Genomic DNA, 17,456 nt, shown 5'->3' with positions numbered 1-17,456 from the left:
TGCATGTGGGTGGTTTCCATGGTGCAAGACAACAACTTTCAGAGAGAGGGCACTTCAGCCTGAGCTAATTAGGCGTGATGTGTTCCAGTGCTCTGATGTAAACACAGATGCCCTAATACTGCAGGTATTTTAGCAGTTGATCAGCCATGTCAGAAAAGGGAAACATTTGGTCTCATTATCTGGTGACAAATGCAGTAGAGGAGCATGGGCTACAGTGCAGGGGATTGGCTTGCTGAATCATGCTATACCTAACTCCCTTAACTGTTTCTGTGTTTCTTTTGACAGGACCAGGAAGAACAAGCTTACTTTGCAGTGTTTGATGGCCACGGAGGAGTGGATGCTGCCATTTATGCTTCTGTCCACCTGCATGTTAACTTGGTACGCCAGGAGATGTTCCCCCATGATCCTGCTGAGGCCTTGTGCCGGGCCTTCCGGGTCACTGATGAGCGGTTTGTGCAGAAAGCAGCCAGGGAGGTATGCCGTTTCTCATAAATTCTAGTCATGACTGCACTAACTGAGCTCAGCTTGGTCTGTGGTTAAAGGGATATTTGGATTTTCTCTTTTGGGACAGGCATTATTATTATCCTCACCCGAGGCTATGTTTATTGGCTTTTAGAGAGAGGAGAAAGGAGGGAGAGAAACCCCTGTGCGAGAGAGAACCATCAATCACGTGCCTTCTCATACACACCCTGACTGGGGATTGAATCCCCAACCCTGGCGTGTGCCCTGAGCGGGAATCAAACCTATGACCTTTTGGTTTATAGGTGATGCTCCAATAGCTGGGCCCCACCAGCCAGGGCAGGGATTATTGAAAGTTCTTTCCAAACTTTGTTCTTGACCTGCAGTATTGGATTCTTTAGTAGTACTAATTCTGTCTTCAGGAAGAGCTTTAGTAGGGTGCTATGATGTACTGTACAGAAACTCCCAAGCTCTAATTTTCTAGAAAGGCTGTCCATTGCCGGATTCGGCAGGTGAGTTTTGTCTTTCTTATTCACTGTTGTCTGCCAGGTTCACACAAGGACCATCTCTCTAAGCAGGCTTGCTGATAAAATCTGGATATGGTGATTAAAACAATGGTCTAAAAAAAAACAAGCTGGGATTACTCCCATACATTTAGTTCTAAATGGGTTGGTAGTGTTTTGCTGTGTATCTCTTGAGGGAAAATTTGCTTGGAGACAGTGAATCCTTCGGTGATCCTTGCACTGATTTTTCTCTTAACAGGAAGCAAAGCCAGAGCTCATGTCCTAATTTCTTAAGGTTAATCAGACTTGAGGTTTTTACTCTGAAAGAATGACAGGGACTCTATATTAGGATCTAAAAGTAAAAATTTTAATCTAATTATGAGTCTTGTTATTGGTACATAATTAACTAAGGTACTTTATATTCATTTCTAATTGGGAGCCAATAGAAGGAGAATAATTTTTAATTTTTAAATGTAATTACAATATTATATACACATAAGATTCCTGCCCTATGACCTAAACATTAACTCTTTTCAAAATGAACTTGGAGAGGACAGGGTAATCATTTTAATCCATTTCTTTGATCTCATAGTTATGCTGTACAGTAGTAGTGGGGCCTGGAATTAATGACGCAGTAATTCAGAACCATTTGGTATTAGGCAAGAGAAAAATATTCTGTATTTTCCCACCTGCACCCCAGGTTTAGATTAATATGTAAATCTACCAACAGCAACAACCAAGGTTTACATATAGAGGTGCGGGGCTAGAGACCAGAATACAGCGCTGACCTGTGGCCTTCCCAGGCTCTTGAGAACCAGCACTGCTTGGCTGTCTGCCTGGAGCTGCTGGCTGTCATCCTTCTGACTGAGGAAAAGACCTGGCCCCTGAGGGGTCATCTCTAATCACCGACGTGCAAACTAAGAGAATCACTTGCCGCCTTCAGCCTCTGTTCTATCCCTTTTCCTCTGTGTCCTCAAAAGTATGGCTTTTTTTTCCTGACCATGTTCTCCTTATTTGCTTTGCCGGTGATCCTAGAGTCCCTCAGTCCTGCCAGTAGTTCTCTTGAATAATTTAGATTTGTCTCAACAGTTGCTTTTCTCGTTTTCGGGCTCCCATGTGCTGCTAACTGCTGGGGAGAAAGTAGCTATTCCTGTTGTGAAGCAGCCCTGCCTCCTGTTCTCTCCAGGGCGTATGCACTGAAGTGCCTTTATCGTGTGTTCCAGGGGGCTGAGTGTTTGAGCAGTCTGTGTGGGAAGATATTTTATCGGTGGGTGAGGACTTATAACAAACTTTCCCTATATAGGGAAAATGAGAAGTTGTTTTTCTCATTGGTTACAAGGGGCCTTTTACCACCCATGACGCATTGGTTCTAATTTAGGCCAAGTCCTTAGTAACAGAAAGTCATGCTCATTTGGTGGTGACTCATGTCAGATGGAGATGTCATTTTAGTATAGTACTATCAAGAGCATTAAGTACAGTGGTACTGAGCCATTGCAGAGAAATTCCAGGCTGTTAGTTCTTTATGCAGTGTTCCAAAAGGCCCGTAAAATGATTGTTTGTTTCAAGGTATAAGCATCTTAGCACTCACCCAGGGAATCTGTGTTATTATCTCTTGGCTCTGTCTTACTGTCCAGAGTATGGGAGCATTTGTGTGTCAGTCAGATGCTTTATATATTATTTTGTAAAGTGAGGACTGTCCCCCCTAAACATACAGTAGTAGGTCAGTAACAAAACAGAGACCACAATATGGTAATCTTTACTCATAGGGTTCATATAGCACTGAGCTAGTAGGAAAAATAATTTTATTTCTTTTTTGTTTACTAATCAGATACCTGCCACAGGACAATTCCTATGACCTGCCATAGTTTTCTTACCTGTATATAGAATGGAATTAATACTCATCCCTGCCTTGCATAGCTCAGATCAAATGGATCTGTGTGTGTGTGTACACATAAATATGTACATGCACATAAACATGGGAAATTCAAATTTAGAAACAGGAATTGCTCTTTGTAAAATTGAGTTATTAATAATCCAGCTCCCAGCTGGAAGGTATCAGTTGTAAATTGCTTCTCACTGAGATTTTGATATCTATTTTTACTGACTCTAGTTTTATTTAAACTATTTCCAGAGCTTAAGATGTGGGACCACAGGAGTGGTGACTTTTATCAGAGGCAACATGCTGTACGTGGCCTGGGTGGGCGATTCCCAGGTTATGCTTGTGAGGAAGGGCCAAGCTGTGGAACTGATGAAGCCACACAAACCAGACAGAGAGGTAAGTATGGTCTGCTCCACAAAGGCAGTTATTAATTAAGCTTTACTTAATTACCATAATTATCACCATTATCTCAGCAACCATGCTCACCTTTCAAAAGAGAAATAAAGAGAACCTTTCTAGGAAGCTGATGAGTATTGTATCTGCTTAGTGTTAAGGTAGATGAATAAATTCTGAATCTAATTATTTGCTTCTTTTTACTGCATTGCTGTTTAGGATGAAAAGCAGCGGATTGAGGCCCTTGGAGGTTGTGTAGTCTGGTTTGGTGCCTGGAGAGTAAATGGAAGTCTGTCAGTCTCCAGAGCTATTGGTAGGAAAAACTAATTAATTTTGGTTTCTCTAAACTGTCCTCTTCTGGCTCATTGTCTTATATTAACTCTGATACAAGGGAACCTGAGATGGTCATTTATATTATCAGTGTGCTTATTATTTAAAATAACAGATGATGCCTCTTTTAATTATATTATTTAATTAACCAACTCATTTATATCCTTAAGTTCTATTATTAAAAGGGAACTGTATTAAGTGCTAAACTTACTAGTTTTTACCCTTTTGTAATTTAAATATTTTTTTAAAGAATTATTTTTAGAGAGAGGGGGAGGGAGAAAGAGAGGGAGAGAAACAGTGATGAGTGAAAGAAACATTGATCAGTTGCCTCTCAGAGGCCCCAAACTGGGGATCTGTCCTGCAAGCCAAGCATGTGCCCTGATTGGGAATTGAACCAGTAACCTTTTGGTTTGTGGGACAACACCCAACCCACTGAGCCATACCAATCAGGGCAAGTTTCTTTCTTTCTTTTTTTTAATGAAAGCCTTTAATCTTTAGTATACAGATCTGCTTGCTTAAAACCACAGCAATTCTCATTTCATTTTATTTTGTGTCAGATTGAATTTAAATCACTATTTTCCAGAGAATGGAAGCTTTCCCCCATATTTTACCTTGCTTTTAAATCTTTGTCATTTATTATAAATTCTAAAATGACATAAACAACAAATCCATAGAAAAAAACATTGTGCTTTTTAGATAAAAATAATTTTCTGTATGAGGAATGTAATAATTTGCCAGACAACCCTGGGGTTTCAGAGAGTCTGGTCCCTGGGACCTAACTTCTTCAGAGGAAGGGGAAGGTCATCAAAACTCTGTCTAAAAACTTAGGAACAGCTAAGTGGACTGGGCACAATACAAGGGAGTAAGTTCAAAGAACCGAGCTATATTCCAGTTCCCGTGTTTCACTTTGGTGCCTGGGTTTATTATTTTAGGTTTCATGCCTTAGCTCCGTTTCTGTTGCCTTTTTTTTTTTTTAAAGAATAAATCTATGTGTCTGTGTGGGTAGTATGCATATTGTGCACATATACTGCAGTTCTCAGTTGCTGCTTCTGAAAGAAGCAAAGCACTTTGACACAGGGGTAACATGGATACATGGAATTCAGCTCTGACCCTCCCATTCTGCTTATTGTTACCAGAAAATTCCAGAACATTGACAAAATCTCAAAGGACTGATTCAGTTTCGCCACTGGTGTGAGGTCCTCCCACTCTTGGGGAAGGTGCTAGCAAGCTGTGAAGTGGCCCAAATGTGAGCAGCTGAAGGGTGAAAAAGAGAAAAATTCTGCAAATACTTCCTGAAAAACTGAAAGTCGGCTTTATTGTATGACTGTTGGGGTTCTTGGTAACTCTGGAATAAGACCAAATAGGGGAAATTTCTCATTTCTAAAGTATCCCCCATATAGAATTGATTTTTGACAACTCCAACCAAATACCTCTTCCTCTTGATCTTCCTGTCTTTGTCAGGGTATTGAGAGTTATCTTTAATGCCTGTTATAGAGCCAGCTTTACTAAGGATACTTGCCTTTTCTTGTTTCTAAAAATATAACACGAGGGGAAATTGACGCAGGGGAAGAATGATCATGGGGTTTAGGAACAGCAGCAAGTACAGGAGGCTGGGGGAGAGGTGGGAGGGATAAGAGGTAAGTGCTGGTGCCAGATTGTGAAGGGGCTAAGTAGTCTGGGCTTTACCAGGTGATAAGAAGGGGGGCCTTATGGTCAGGTCTGTATTTATAAGATATTTGTAATAATGGTTTGGAAGACAGACTAGACTAGAAAGCCCAGATGAGTGATCATTGAGGATGCTGTTAATATGGTTTGTTACAGAGATGAGGCAGCTAAAAAGGGATACAGAGAAGGGTATAAATTGATGGGACAGCAGGGAGTTTGTGGGAAAAGAGGAAAGCTAACTTCCAGGTTGCTGGCTTGTGTGACTGAGATGATAAAGCATTTGTAATAAAGCAGCAGCAATTTTGGGGGTGAGGAGGAAGGCAGATGATGAGTTCACTTTGGACGTATTTATTATAGGCTAGGTACCTGTAGCATGTCTTGGAAGAGATGATTTATACGCAGCTGGAAATACAGACGTGGAGCTTTGTAGAGTTCTGAGTTGGAGATGATAGGGGACCTCATTCATTTTGACACTAATGTTAGCAACCTATGAAGTATATATATATAATTTTTTAAAAAGTTAATTATCATGCCCAAGAATATGTAGTGTGAAGAGCAGAATAACATAATGAAGTCACGTCCTCTGGGTTTGTGCTTGGACCTGCCACTATACACGCTGTGGGCCTTGGGAAATTCACTTAACTTCTGTGTCAGTTTGTTCCTTGTAAGGTGTGAACGGTAACAGTACCTAACTCACGGAGTTTTTGTATTAAATGGTACAATACACGCACCACACTCAGAACGGTCTGAAACAGTTTTAGCACGCAGTGATCGTTAGTGCTATCATGAAGTGAAGGAGCCAGTGAAGAAAATAAGAGGGGATCAGAATTACAGAAGTGGGGTAGCGTAGTTGCTAGGGGAAGAGGGTTTCTAGGAGTAAGTAGTCAACAGGATCAAGTACTGTAGAGGTCAAGTGAGAAGGATTAAAAGAAGACTGGAATTTTGAAAATAGGAAATATAGCGTGTCCTTCAATAATGTTTTGTTTCGAGTTATTTCGTTGTAGCATTGATGAGATGCTTTGGGAACTCAACTCTTGTTTATGTCAATTAACTTGTAAGTGGTTTTGTTATATGTCATTTCACTTAAAGTTGCAGAACCCATTGACAACATTAAGTGAGAACTTACTATAATTGGTTAACATGTCTTAACCTTCACCCAAGGATATGTTGATTTTTGGGGGAGGGGGGGAAACAGTGATTGGTTGCCTCCTGTACACTCCCTGACTGGGGATCCAACCCGCAGCCCAGGTATGTGCCTTGGCCAGGAACTGTAACACGCGCAATGCCTTGGTGTATGGGACGATGCCCCAACCAACTGAGCCACCTGGCCAGAGCTATAACTGGTAACATTTGAGAGAAATGTTTTGGATCAGTTAGGTATGAAAGCCGGAAAACAATCAGATGAGAGAAAATGAGCAATAACATAAAGTAACTGATGTTACTTTAAGTAGTAGATTTGGTTTCTTGGACAATTTGGTGGTGAAGAGAAATGGTGTAGTGACTTGAGGTTAAAGCTGATTTGGGAAAGGGTTGCTTTTATTGTTTTTAGGGTGAGATTTTTAGATCAGACCATGTTTTTAGGATAAAAGAAGAGAGCAAGTAGAAATTGAAGATGGGAGGGAGAGAAGCCAGAACCCTAGAAAGACAGAAGGGAAATGGTAGCCGATACAGGCGAACCTCTACAGAATAACAAAAGAAGAAATAGGGATGGGTGGAGGGGAATTGAGAGAATTCAGGCCTGATAGACTTAACTTTCTTTGAAGTAGGAAATTAGGCCATCTACCCAATCCAGGAGTTTAATGCGAGGAGGGAGTTGAAAAATGAGAGATTTGGAAAGCTTATGGAATAGAGGGCTAAATGGAGACAAGAAGGACTCCTAAGCAGAGTTGAACTCTACTTAGGAATAAATGACTCTTAAAGCTTTAAAATGAAAAGCTTTTAAACTGTGTCTCCCCATGAGCCCTTCAGCTTTAGGATCCGAAGTTGACAGAAGTGCGATGTTTCCCAGCATATGGAAAGAGGAGGTTGAAGACAAAAGGATGTTGCCATTTCCACCGCGAAATGGATAATCATGCCCTCCTACCAAATTTGGGGGCGAAATGTCATGAAGTTGACATGAAACAGTAGAGCAGGTGAAAAGCCAGAATTTTGGCAGCATTTCCTCTTTGCAAATCTTTGTATGTTCTGTTCTAAACTAACAGTTGCAGTAGCCTTTTAATTGAAACACTAAAACAAGATTTTTGAGAACAGTATGACTCAGATCACATTTATTTTTAGAGCTGGAGTTCAGAAAATAATGATGATGATAATACAGTCAGGTGGAAGAACGACTGGAGAAATTTGTGAAGTGGATTGGTGGAGGGCACTGAATCCCGTGATTGGGAGTTTTAATGAGCTTTAACAGGCTAATGTCTTTAATCAAAACCATACTTGAAGAAGATGGTTCTGGCTACTGTATGAACAAGATAGCTTCTTATTTTATAGATAAACTAATGCAGGTAAATACAGCAGTTATTGTTCAGGGTATCCCATGCAACCTACTGGAGAGAGCATTTGGCCCATGTTGGTGCTATCAGAGTTATCCACTGGGTTCTTAATTAGCTTTCTGGGCCTACCTGAGGGTTAAAAAGGGGTGTGAAATGTTGGAGAGAACCTCACTTGGGTAGGAGAACCTATAACATATACCAGAAACAGTGATAATATAGTCAGATCACTGAAGTATATTTCTCTCCATTTTATCTTCCCTTAGTCAGAAAGTTCAGTTTTAGTGGAGTGGAAGGATAGTCATTGATGAGGGCTTTCAACCAGTGCTAGGATTTGGACCCAGGCAGTCTGACTCCAGTGCTGGCCTCCTTAAACCACTGAGTTGTATGTATGTCACTATTTTACAAATGATAAAACGCATTTTGTAAATTTTTAAAAACTACTGTTTACCGATGGATTATGATAAGCTAGGCTAGGAATTACTGCTTAATACTGTGTTTTTTTCTTAGGTAAAGAAAGAGTATCCCTTGTAGTAATAAGGTATGTGGTTACCCAATAGGCTAAGGACCCTTTGGCTAGTTTCTCTCCAAATACCTAAAGGAAAATAATGAACGGATTTGAAAGTGCCCTGGTCTGGAAGTTCTAAACTGCACTGTAGATGATGAATTATCTTGGTACTCTGGTGATAGAAACCTAGCTTAGTGTGGGTCCAAGGTCTCCAGTCTTTCTTTCTCTACTAAGTAGTCAGCTACACATCACTTCCTAACAGTTGTCTGTCTGTCTTTGGCCCTTCCCTGGTGATAATGCCCAGCTCAAACGTCATTCTGTGGGTGGATAAGCTAAGCCAATAGGGCTTTGGGGGTTCTCCCAGTTCACAAGTGGAGAATGAACAATAGCAATAAAGACAGAAAGGGGGATGATCAGAAACATACGAAAACTGTTTTCTAGAATAAGCAAAACAACTTAAAACATAGAAAGCAGCCCTGGCTGGTGTAGCTCAGTGGATTGAGTGCCGGCCTGCGAACTGAAAGGGCTGCTGGTTCGATTCTTAGTCAGGGCACATGTCTGAGTTGTGGCCCAGGTCAGGTCCCCAGTAGGGGGTGCACGAGAAGCAACCAACGTTGATGTTTTTCTCCCCTTCTTTTTCCCTCAGTTCTGCTGTCTAAAATAAATAAATTTTTAAAAATCTAAAAAAAAAACATAGAAAGTAAAATGGACAGGGACCAAGGGACTAGTGTTCTGTTCCCTTGTCTGAAGCTTGGGATGACTTTCCTGGCTTGTGGGAGTTGGGCTTGATTTTTTAAAATCCCTTGTAACTCAAGCCTTTCTCTGCTTGCAGCACTATTTCTAAACAAGGATAGAACAAGAATAAAGTTTAATGAAGAGTGATCAAACTTTGATTTGCTTTTCAATGTGGACTTATTCTCAAATCTCAACGGAATCAAACCAAACCACCAGCAGAAGAATAGATCTATTAAATTAACAAGGTTTTCCTACATAGGACTGAATCTTACAGTGCAGCAACAAATTTAGATTAGCTAGGGCACAAGATTTAGTCTACGCTAGATAAGAAATTAAGCCAAATTAATGGCGATTATTTAACTGAGAGTAAGGACCAAGCCAGTGTCTGATTAACAGAGAATTCAAATATTTTATCTAACACTAGTTTAGAAATTCTTACCAGTAAATTCAGATCCCAGTGCAGCAGAATATGGTCAGTCACAGCACTGGCCGAACACATTCTTACATTCCAGGTAAACCAAAATCTGACCTACGTTCTAATTCCCACAGGAGATGCTGAACATAAGCCATACATCTGTGGGGATGCAGATTCCGCCTCTACTGTGTTGGATGGCACTGAAGACTACCTCATTCTGGCCTGCGATGGCTTCTATGACACCGTGAACCCTGACGAGGCAGTAAAAGTTGTATCTGACCACCTGAAGGAGAACAATGGAGACAGCAGCATGGTTGCCCACAAATTGGTGGCGTCAGCTCGTGATGCTGGGTCCAGTGATAACATCACTGTCATTGTGGTATTCCTGAGGGACATGAACAAAGCTGTAAATGTTAGTGAGGAATCAGATTGGACAGAGAACTCTTTTCAAGGAGGGCAAGAAGATGGTGGGGATGATAAGGAGAATCATGGAGAGTGCAAGCGGCCTTGGCCTCAGCACCAGTGCTCAGCACCAGCCGACCTAGGCTATGAGGGGCGCGTGGATTCATTCACTGATAGAACTAGCCTGAGCCCAGGGTCCCAAATCGACGTGCTGGAAGCCCCAGGCTACCTAGATCTCACACAAATAGAAGCAAGCAAACCTCACAGTGCTCAGTTTTTGCCACCAGTTGAGATGTTTGGTCCTAGCGCGATAATGGAGAAAAAATCAGTTCAATCATCATTGCCTGAACGGAGTGGTCTTGGAGTGTTTCCTTCTTCCTTTAATGTGCGTTCAACAGGGCAGCAGATAGACAGAATGGAGAGTCTGTCTCCCGTCTGCTCTAGGTTGGAAAATGAACAGCTCAAATTCCCAGGAAAGAGAGTTTCTAGATTATCTCATTTACGCTATCACTACTCAAAGAGGCGGCATGGATTCAGGTTTAATCTAAAGTTTAATTCATTCCTCTCTGCTCAAGAGCCTTCCTACAAAGTAGGCACTAGCCTGTCCTCACTCATTCGAAGTGGAAAGAGAAATAGGATGTTAAGAAGTTCTCTGCCATGGAGGCAAAACAGTTGGAAAGAGTACAATGAAAACATGAGGAAACTCAGAAAGAGTAATGATATTACACACCTAGGTCTTCCTGGGAGCTGTAAAATATAATACGTTCTTTAGAGTAGGTTAGCTAGCTCTCCCCCGGTAGAAACACCACTGTCAGAGTAGAAACAAGGTAGGCATTTCTGAAATACGTGTTCACTATGAAACCATGGATGGCTCTATTCTTAAATGTAAATAGATATCTAGAAAACTCGAGTATTTTCAATTTAAATAAAAGTATTGGTGGTTTCACTAGCGAAATTACACAACCCGTGATATATCTCCACATCTACATACAAGCCCACCCCCCGCCTCTCACACCACTAGTGGAAGCTTGTGAATTTCTTATTTTTGTCAGGATGTAGTGTTGAAATCTCAACGCAGTTGAAATCTGGTCTGATGTGCCTAATATTATCTTTGCAAAACTTAATGCAGACTTACGATTTAGTTGGGGAAATGTTCCTCAAAAGACTTGAGGGGGAACCCTTTACCCCCCCTTTTTTGGTAAGACTAAAAGCCATATGGGTTTTAACTGGTAACAATGAAAGTAAAACCTAGTATAAAAATGTCATATTCTCAGGCTTGTGAGGCGGCATATAGTAAAAGATTTACTGTTTTTTTTTCCTGTAACATAAAAGACAGTATTTTTTTGAATTAAGTATTTCCTAGGGCTGTAGCTATTTGGGAGTTTCATAATCTGTTATGGTGCTTTCAGTGGAATTTTTATTATTTGTCATTTTAGAAGACCTTTGTCAACTGGTTTTAACCTATGATGCTAACATGTTTTTCACTGTACCTTCATCTCAGGAATAAAACTGGTTTAATGGAGATGATGTCAGGTACAAATACACTAGAATCAGATTGCCATTTAAAAAGAAAATTGAATAGCATTCCTATTTTTTCTGCCTTTAATAAAAAGTCCCAGACAGCAGAGGCATAGGAGGGGGAACCCCCAAACCAAGAATTTATTAAAAGTTGTATACTTATTCGTATATGTTTTAAAATTACATTTTATTGATTATGCTATTACAATTGCCCCAATTTTCTCCCTTTGCCCTACTCCACCCAGCAGCTCCCAACTTTGTTCATGTCCACGGGTCACATGTAGAAGTTCTTTGGCTCCTCCATTTCTATACTGTACTTTACGCATCCCCATGGCTGTTCTGTGGCCAACAGTTTGGACTTCTTAAAACCCTCACCTCTTTACCCAGTCCTCCAAACCCTCCTCCCATCTGACAACCATCAAAATGCTCTCTGAATCCATGATTCTTTGTTCTTGTTTGCTTAGATTGTTGACAGGTATGTATTTGTTGCCATTTTATTTGTTCATAGTTTTGATGTTTTTCTTAAGTAATTCCCTCTAACAATTTGTGTAATAATGGTTTGGTGATGATGAACTCTTTTAGTTTGTCTGGGAAACTCTTCATCTGCCCTTCAATTCTAAATGATAGCTTTGCTGGGTAGAGTAGTCTTGGATGTAGGTCCCTCCTTTTCATGACTTTGAATATTTCTTGCCAATCACTTCTAGTTTCCAAAGTTTCTTTTGAGAAATCAGCTGACAGTCTTATGGGAACTCTTTTGTAGGTAACTTCTTTAATCTTGCTGCTTTTAAGATTTTATCTTTAACCTTTGGCATTGTAATTACGATGTGTCTTAGAGTGGGCCTCTTTGCATTCACCTTGTTTGGGACTCTGCTCTTCCTGGACTTGCATGTCCTTTTCCTTCACCAAAATTAGGGAAGTTTTCTGTATTTTTTCAAATAGATTTCCAAATTCTTGCTTTCTCTTCTTCTGGCACCATGATGCGAATGTTGGAACACTTGAAGTTGTCTCAGAGGCTCCTTACACTACCCTTGTTTTTTTGGCTTCTTTACTTCTTGTTTTGGTTATTTTCTGCTTCCTTATATTCCAAATCATTGATTCTCAGCTTTATCCACTCTACTGTTGACTCCCTGTAATATGTTATTTCAATTAGTGTATCTTTCATTTCTGACTGAATCTTTTTTATGCTGTTGAGGTACCAAGTTCCTTGAGCATCCTTATAATCAGTGTTTTGAAGTCTGTATCTGATAAATTGCTTATTTCCCTTTTATTTAGTTCTTTTTCGGGAGATCTTTTTTTTTCATTTGGGCCATGTTCCCTTGTCTCATTTTGGCAGCCTCCCTGTTTGTTTCTATGTATCAGGGAGAACTGCTATGTCTCTGTTTTGGTAGTAGGGTGTAATGTAGTAGTATCCTGTACGGTCCAGTGGCACAGCCTCCCCTATCACCCAAGCTGGGTGCTCAAGGTGCACCCTTCATGTGGGCTGAGTATACCCTCCTCCTGTAGTTGAGTCTTGATTGCTGTTGGCAGGTCAATGGGAGGGATTTACCCAGGCCAGTCAGCTGCAGGGACTGGCTGTGCCTAGTGACCCCCAACCTCCTCCCTCTGTGGAGGGACTGCCGTGCAGGAGCAGGGTGGTGACACTCCACCGTGGTCTGTAGCTGTCCACTGGGTACACAGGCTTTGGGGTTCCCCAGTGGTGCAGGCCAAGGTGAGACCCAGTTATGTTCTGCCTGGGGCCACCCACCATGAGCTACAAAGCAATCTGCAGATGGCTGCTCTTTGTGCTGGGCTTGGAAGTTCCCAGGTAAAGCCAAGCTGTGAAACTTGACTGGCTGCTGCTAGTGTGGGGCCTAGGGCCACTTAGCAAGAGGTACAGGGGCAGGGGCTCACTGAGGCTGGCTTGTGCTCTCCTGAATGGATTTAAGATGTGAAGCATGAGCCAAGACCAGCCATTCATATGGAAAAGCCACTGTTAACAGAATTGGGTGGGGCAGGGCCTCAGGGAAGCACCAGGGCAGGGCAGGGCAAACATTAGCCAGGTTGATGGAGTCTCAGATATGGTTCCTGCCAGCCAGCTCTGTGGTTCTGTGGGAAGAGGGCTCAGAAAAGGAATAGTGGTCTCTGCCCACTGTTCTTTCTGGGAAAAGGCAGTCCCCCAGATCTCACCCTGAAGCCTGACACTTTAGTTCCTCCCCATATGCCACTGGTGCCTTTCAAGCTGCTTCCCTGGTGCTGGAGCTCAGAGGGAGTCTTAAGTCTGTGTGTGGGTTCTTTGAGAGGAACTGCTTGGAAATCTAGCAGTTTCTTCCATTGGCTCAGTCCCCACTGGTTTTTACAGCCAGAACTTATGGGGATTTACCTTCCTGGCACTGGAACCCTGGGCTGGGGTGCCTGGTGTGGGGCTGGAACCCCTCACTCCCAGTATATCCCTCCCAAATTTTTATCCACCACACATGGTTTAGGGACCAGCCCGTTCCATGTCTCTACCCCTCCTACCAGTCTGGATGGATGTGGGTTGTTTAATTCCACAGTTGTCAGACTTCCACTCAACTTGATTTCTGACGGTTATGAGTGATGATCTATAGTTTAGTTGTGATTTTGGTTGTGTGAGGAGGCAAGCTGTGTTTACCTACACCTCCATCCTGACCGGAATTCTCTATTCTTAATGTGTAAACTTCAGTTACCGTCAAAGTACTCTTCATTTGTAGTACTCTACACCTATCAAGACTTTTTCCACTGCTCAGAAAAGTTTCTGAACTCATTGATTTTGATGCCTTTTAGTACTTCTGCTGGCAAAATGTTTCTGTTTGAGGACCTTTTTCATCTGGGAGAACAAACAGGTGCTAGGGGCAGACTGGGTGACTAGGGAGGGTGGGGCACAAGGGTTAGGCCATTTTCAGTCAGAAACTGCTGAACACTCAGCTCAGTGCAGACAGGTGTGCTCATATCACCCATCATGAAATAGGTAAGTGCATTGAAAGAGTTTTTGAAAAATTTCACTGAAGCTGAATGCAGCTTCTCACAAGGCCAGCTAGCACACTGACGCAGATGGGTTCCTCGAATACTCACCTGGTGGGGGAAGCCCAAACTAGAGGAGGCCCGTCCTCCAGAAGATAATTCTGGTTTTGTGCCCCCTGTTGCAAAAATAAGTGGTTTTGGAAAGTGAAAAATACTAGTTTCAACTTCTCTATAACTGTTCCCCACAAGGGGATGCACTGGTGTGAGGGGCTCAAAGCACTGGCTAAAGTGAGCCCAGAGGCCAAGCGCAAGGGGGACGACAGATGGCTGAGAGCGAGGTCTGCTTGGCTGGAAACGGAGAACACCCCTGTTACATGCAACTTCAGACTGCAGAGCTAGGACACGGGTTTCTCAGCTCTATATTTATTTGTACTCGATATTTTAAAATGATCTCTTTGCCATTTTTGTAGTTTCAAGTTAGAGGCATATCCTCAACTAAATACAGCAAATAAACTAACAATCAGGTTCATTCAGTGAAGCAGCCTCTGAATCTGAGGTGCATGAATGTCTCCACATGACACTTTACCCTTCCTGGTCAACCACAGACCAGCCGCGTCACTGGACAGGATGCGCCTGCCGTAGTGCTCATCACTGACACCATCAGGGGCACTGAGTGCTCTTGCTGCCTAACATGTATGTTTCCACATAACAATACAAATACTTGATGTCCCCAGATCCGTAATGGAGGACTAAAATTCCTGGATTTTAAAAATGGGACTGTAGCATTCTTTGGGTAAAAACTTTCACTTTAGCAATGACCAGATCATTAATCTACAGAGTGTATTTAAAAAATTTGGATCTAAGTAGAGATTTTCAGTACTTGTTTTCTTTTGAGTTTGAAGCCACTTCTTTTCTCAAGGCTTGTGACACAGGCTGAAAATGAGTCAACATGGCCCCAACTATAGGACAGAACCATCTCACCAGCCAGAGGCTTCACCCCACACACAGACCTCGCGCACACCTTTCATTTCCTGAAGTCTAGATCTTGTTAATAACCCATCAGGTGCAGTGTCAATTTCAAATAAAATTATCCAATAAGGAAACAAGAAAACAGCAGAATATTAGTATATTACAGTCCAGAGCATTTAGCTAAGTTAAAAAAAATATTTTAAAGATTCCCCACACTTATCTATAGCTAATGTTTTTTATCAGAAGAAAGAAAGTGAAAGGAAAGGAGGTACAAGTGATGGGGTTTTTTTTCCAGTTGGGAAGAAATGGTTGGATGGAATTGGGATGAACACAGACCACATCTTCAAGGGTCTGCGTCTTGTAGGTCTGACTACATAAGCAGTGTGAACTCCATTCTCATACCAGTAGCCCTCTAGAAAATAAAGCAAAGTAGTACTAGTATGATCAAGTTGTAACAACATTGTAAAAAATAGCAAATTTTCATTTGTCCACAACATGCATATTTATATAGTTAGGTACCATTTGTAAGGTAATTCCTTTAAAATTCTAGAATACATATTCAAGTAGTGGTTATTGGTCTGATATATGCTGCTCTTGGTTCTATAAACTAGATAAAAGCAGTGCTTTGTGAAATGCAGTGTTATATCTTAATGCCACTGGTGATAGAAAGTAGTTCCCTTCAGTTCAAATCCTGTGCCCTATTTGCTGCTTGCTGATGTAAGCAATAAGTACCCTCTAATGGTTTCTACACATTTCTGTAACTTGTACTTAATGATGGTGTATCTGGTGATTGTAAAAATATTAGATAGATATAAAAGTATCTATATAATATATATTAACTGTTAATGCTGAGGTATAGTCTGTGAATTATGTGTTTTGTACTTTTACTCACTGTAATTTAGTGGTGGTGAAAGTTCTACACTCAGTCTTTTAAGAGTGGCAGTATCCCTTTTTGAATTTAAAATGATCTGCATCAACTTGTTTGCCTGCTGAAGTTTTGTTAGAATAGGAAATAGTAAAACAAACATAAACAAGAAAGTATAGTACTGGTTAGGGAAATACACTTTGTCACCAAGTGAAGTAATTACAACTCCTTGTACATTCACTGTGAGTCTCAAAGGGAATCAGCCCCTCATTTACTGACTTCCTGGATGGGTACTGTTAAGGGAGACCTGAAGTTAAGCAGCAGTGTTGCACCAAACGTCCCATCCCCATTAGGTCCGTACTAAAGAGGATGGAGAAACACACATGTATGTATATTTTCTTTCCCGAGAAGTGCCATCCATTTTCCTAGAATTAACAAAATTAAAATTACTGTTGCATTTAAGAGGATCCTTGAAAGTAACCCCTTTTCCAGGGACAATGTCAACAATGTTAGTGTCAACACTGAGTCTGGTTCTGACCACATTTATAGTGGTACAATGTCTGTGTGGTGGTATAACGTCACACTGCATCTCCACGACAACCACACTGCATTGTTGGAACACTGCCGGTAAGCAGTGCCGTATCCAACAGGCGGATGAAAGTGATGCAGAAAGATGGTCAGTGTTTACTTCCTTCCCCATCAAAGGCTGGTCGAGGCTTTGTACGAAAGTGGTCTAAAACATCATTTTGATGTTTAGACATAATTTCGTCACTCAGTGATCATTCTCACTTAAGCAAGGCCATAAAAGGTGATAGGACGCCCCCCCCCCTTCTATTCTCACCTGTGAACAGCTTGGATGGTTTTTTCAAGATAAGATACCGCCAGTATTATAACATGACTGTTTTCCAAACAAATGGTACTGTGTGCAAAAATAACTGTTACTTCCTCTAGCAGCATTTTATCTCCTGTTTTGAGGATTGTTTACTGTAGTAATTAGAAAATACGACGTGAGATAGGACCTCCAGACTGACACAGCAATTGTGCTGGGAAAGGAACGACTCTGATGGACTCTGATGTGTTAGGTAACCCAGATACACCGCTGGTAACTCCCCACAGATGCTCTCCGGTGAGGGACGGGCTGTGTTCTCTTGTTCATGACCCTTCTCTGCAAAGAATTCTCTACAGAGTGAAGCGAATGAAGTAAATCATTCCTTGCCCAGTAAATTTACCAATTTATGAACCTCTACATCTCACTTTTGAGTTCAGTTGTAAATGTGAAGGATCCTTCGTATTTTATTAAAACTGTTCCTTCAGGTAAGAAGTATGTTGAAATTTTGCCACTATCTTAATAAACCCAACAATTTAAAGCCACTA

The 17,456-nt window shown here is 41.4% G+C and overlaps 1 protein-coding gene across 1 annotated transcript in view; it reads left to right on the top strand.

The window, feature by feature from the left end:
- PPM1E (protein phosphatase, Mg2+/Mn2+ dependent 1E) overlaps positions 1–17,456 on the top strand; it is a 123,294-nt gene extending 105,838 nt beyond the window's left edge. The window contains exons 4-7 of the mRNA XM_028520698.2: positions 286–474; positions 3,094–3,237; positions 3,454–3,547; positions 9,505–17,456. Coding sequence (XP_028376499.1) covers positions 286–474; positions 3,094–3,237; positions 3,454–3,547; positions 9,505–10,532 — 1,455 coding nt within the window. The 3' untranslated portion in view covers positions 10,533–17,456. The remainder of the gene's footprint in view (positions 1–285; positions 475–3,093; positions 3,238–3,453; positions 3,548–9,504) is intronic.

This window comes from Phyllostomus discolor, chromosome 8 (genome assembly GCF_004126475.2).
Source record: "Phyllostomus discolor isolate MPI-MPIP mPhyDis1 chromosome 8, mPhyDis1.pri.v3, whole genome shotgun sequence".
NCBI classification, from domain to species: domain Eukaryota; kingdom Metazoa; phylum Chordata; class Mammalia; order Chiroptera; family Phyllostomidae; genus Phyllostomus; species Phyllostomus discolor.
Note: the sequence above shows the minus strand (reverse complement) of the source record. Positions and strands in the feature narration are given on the sequence as shown.